General features: G+C 41.4%; 1 protein-coding gene across 1 annotated transcript in view; it reads left to right on the forward strand.

The window, feature by feature from the left end:
* The first annotated feature begins 1,363 nt into the window (after window positions 1-1,363).
* The window catches only part of aqp11 (aquaporin 11), a 3,856-nt gene continuing 1,137 nt past the window's right edge, over window positions 1,364-4,082 (forward strand). Inside the window, exons 1-2 of the mRNA XM_010776764.1 lie at window positions 1,364-2,537; window positions 3,314-3,430. Coding sequence (XP_010775066.1) covers window positions 1,949-2,537; window positions 3,314-3,430 — 706 coding nt within the window. The 5' untranslated portion in view covers window positions 1,364-1,948. The remainder of the gene's footprint in view (window positions 2,538-3,313; window positions 3,431-4,082) is intronic.

Consider the following 4,082-nt stretch of genomic DNA (forward strand, 5'->3'; position numbering starts at 1 on the left):
ATTGTGATGAAAACGTTTGAGACTCACTGAGATAATTTAGTCCTTTACTTTCACTGAGCCTCTAAGTCTGACAGGACAGAGCTCTCCCTCCACATTATTGTAGAAACAGCTTCTTATATCCGTTAACGCAGCAGAAGCTAACAACAATCCCCGCCGGCACCGGTGCACCCCCTCTCTCTATCCCTCTCACTTTGGCTGTGAGCTGCGGGCGCCTGATAAGCCAACACCTCCCACTTTCATCACTACAGCGCCCATCGTACAGAGCAAATGGAAATTTAACCGGGGTGAAAAGGGTGTTATCTTTACTTAATTATGAATGTTGTTATATCAAGGCTGCACCCCCTTCACCAGGGGGTGCTGGAGCACCCTCAGCCCCCCTACTTCCCACGGCCCTGGTATTCCTACACTCTGGTACTTCTACTTTTACTGAAGTACAAGATCTGAGTACTTCTACTTTTACTCAAGTACAAGATCTGAGTACTTCTACTTTTACTCAAGTATTTGATCTGAGTACTTCTACTTTTACTCAAGTACAAGATCTGAGTACTTCTACTTTTACTCAAGTACAAGATCAGAGTTACTCAAGTACAAGATCTGAGTACTTCTACTTTTACTCAAGTACAATATCTGAGTACTTCTCCCACCTCTGGGCTTTAATTCCTACATTGCACATGCTGAACACAAACTGCAAGTCAGCACTTTAACCTCATTGTTGCATCTCGTGTGCAAAACGAAAACTAAAGCAGAACCAAAGTCCAAGTACTTTCACAATAAAAGCTGTCTGTGTGCGAGTTGTGCCTCCTGCTGTTTAGCACTGTAACTCCAGTGTGTTACTACCTATAGACTGTATATATAAACTGACCTATTTGACAGTTCTGATCTGACCGGTCTGACACTCCCAGGATGTGAGCACCGCCCCCAAAGCATCAAGTACTTCGCAAAAATACTATTTCCGGTGACACCTTCAAAATAAAACCTTTGGAGCATTACCACCTGAATGTAAATAGGAAATAAATAGTTATGAGATGTTGGGAGTTATTCTAATGAGCTTTCTGATGTGTGTTTGGTAGATGTTATACTATAGGTAGATGTGAGGCTTTAGGCAGGAGATGGTTAGATGAGCTTGGCATAAAGAATGAAAAACACAAAAACTACTAAAATAAGATTATTGATCCCAATTTGGGACATTTGCATTGCAGCAGCATTTCACATACATATAAATTAAAGAGTAGAAATGAACATATCTAAAATGTAAACATCAAGATATAAATAAAGCAACATTAAAAAGTAGAAAATATACAGTAGACCGTGAAAATAAAAAACATATAAACTCTGACAAAAAAACACTATTGAAAGGCCAACGTTCAGTTAAAGCAGGATATTATTAAGTGTGTATGGGGAATGGAATATTACATTCAATATAACTGAGAGCTACTACTTTAAACTTGACTCAATTTCAGAAGCACACATTTTACTTTTACCCTGCTACATTTATTTAATATGTCCAATTACTAGATAGATTATATGCAACTGCAGATTAAAGTCAACTGACAAACTATAATGCATTTTGAAGGATACAGATGTTACTGTTACCATGGTGAATTCCGCAGCAGTTTATAAATTAACAAAAAAAACTAGCCCCACTTTTACCAGCATAAGCATTGAAGTAGTATGCACATGAATACCTTGATAATCATAATTAATTTACTGAATATACATCAGCTAAAAGACAAGAGTACTTTTAACACCATTGCCAGATGATTGCGCTTTTATTTTGAACGTTTCACCGCGTTGTTTTCTGTTTTCGCAGCGCTTGTTTGATACGGCAGCATGGGGCAACTTTGACGCGTAAAAGGAGGGAACAAAGTGGACTTAAGTGGACCTCAAAGTTGCCCCCCATCACAAGGAACGGTTTGTTTCGTAAGGTCGGTGAAAACAACCGAAAAACATGACCGACCTTTACGTTTCCATGGCGGTGTGCGGTGCCGCGGTGCTCCTCAGCGAAGCCCTCCGGCGAACAGCGCGTCTTCTCCCCGGAGCTTACTGGGTTTACCTGCTGGAAGCGGCGTCCACCTTCCAGCTCTGCTGCTGCACACACGAGCTCAAACTGCTGGGCGAAACGCTGAAACTGGAGGTATCAGTTGCCCTAACAATCACCTACACCATGACAATGATACATTTGTTAACTTTCCGCGAGGCGACGTGCAACCCAAGCGGTGCTCTGGAGAGCGTTTGCCGTGGCCGCAGCAGCGTCAAAGCGGCAGGAATCCTCATTGGTTGTCAGTTCGCCGCTGGGTTCGCCGCGCAGTCCTTCGCCGCGTCCGTTTGGTCGCTGGGTCTTTCCGAAGTCCACATTAAACACCAAAGGTTCGGGTTCCGGTGCTTTGACCCCCTCGGTGGGACTTTAATTGAGGCAGCAGCTGTGGAGCTCGGTTGCGCTTTCTTCGTCCAAGCTGCCGCCATGCATGTCCACAAGCTGGACGAAAAACTTCGCACTCACTTCATCGCTGCCGCAGTCACTGTTGCGGTTTACGCAGGTGAGTTGATTATTAACCTGGAAGCTTTTTACCTGCGACCATTGGGCTGACAATAAGAGATGGTTTAAATATGCTTTAGGCACGTTATGTACCATGGACATGCAAAGACAAACCATATTATGTATAACATTAATGTTAGAAAATAAAGCCCAATAAAACAAATTATAAAAAAGAGGATTGTTTTTTAGCCGGTTTAACAAATTAAAGTCAATTCAAATATAATATGAAAGACAACACTATTAACCTAGAACTAAGTAATTGATCACAGACAAGGAAACAAAAACTAACTACAAAAAACGAATTTTAAAATAAAAATACAATTGTTAAAGGCAAACACATGATTTGAAATCAATGACAATATATTACAATTAAATCAACAATATTATGATGTAACGCCTGCTTGGTATTATAACTATAATAACAATCCACATTTCTCTGTTGATTAATCAGTCTGTTATTTACAACTAGTGTAAGAATACCTTCTTGTATATTTTATAAACCTGAAGATGATCATACTTTCTTGGAGGTGCATCCATCCTGACTGAAATATAAAATGAGTTCCTTCTATTTCACAGAAGGATTGACAAGTGAAAAAAATAAATAATAGCAACCGCTAGATACCTAAATGCTAATGGGAACAACACGTAAAGTGTAAAATGCCTTTAAGTACCTTTTTTTTTTTTTTTTTTAAAGGTGCCATACAAAACAATGTATAATAAGAAGTTGATATGTTACCTGCTGGTTCTCCCTCTCTCTCCTCTCTGTCCTCTCTCCAGGTGGAAGTGTTTCCGGTGCCGTCTTCAACCCGGTCCTGGCCTTCTCCGTCCAGTTCCCCTGCAGCGGACACTCCTACCCAGAGTACTGCTTCGTGTACTGGCTCGGCCCGGTCCTCGGTAAGGAGGATCAGAACCAGGGGAAGCCGTCTAAAATAATATTTGTGTCTTCTTCATGTCTCTTCTACATCACCGTGTGTCCCCTCTTCTTCATGTCTCTTCTACATCAACATGTGTCCCCTCTTCTTCATGTCTCTTCTACATCAACATGTGTCCCCTCTTCTCCATGTCTCTTCTACATCAACATGTGTCCCCTCTTCTCCATGTCTCTTCTACATCAACATGTGTCCCCTCTTCTTCATGTCTCTTCTACATCAACATGTGTCCCCTCTTCTCCATGTCTCTTCTACATGTGTCCCCTCTTCTTCATGTCTCTTCTACATCAACATGTGTCCCCTCTTCTCCATGTCTCTTCTACATCAACATGTGTCCCCTCTTCTTCATGTCTCTTCTACATCAACATGTGTCCCCTCTTCTTCATGTCTCTTCTACATCAACATGTGTCCCCTCTTCTTCATGTCTCTTCTACATCAACATGTGTCCCCTCTGTGGAAAGAGACTCTGAAAGTTTCAGGAACAAAGATTCTCTCTCTTTTTGATCCATTTCTATAAAAACCTGTCTGAAAATGAGCTGATCAGATTTTGGCCACTTAATGATGTCATAACGATGTTTTGTCTTGTGTAACCATTAGCCAATCAGTAACCCCCCCCC

This window comes from Notothenia coriiceps, unplaced genomic scaffold (assembly GCF_000735185.1).
Source record: "Notothenia coriiceps isolate Sejong01 unplaced genomic scaffold, NC01 NC01_scaffold00017347, whole genome shotgun sequence".
Classification (NCBI taxonomy): domain Eukaryota; kingdom Metazoa; phylum Chordata; class Actinopteri; order Perciformes; family Nototheniidae; genus Notothenia; species Notothenia coriiceps.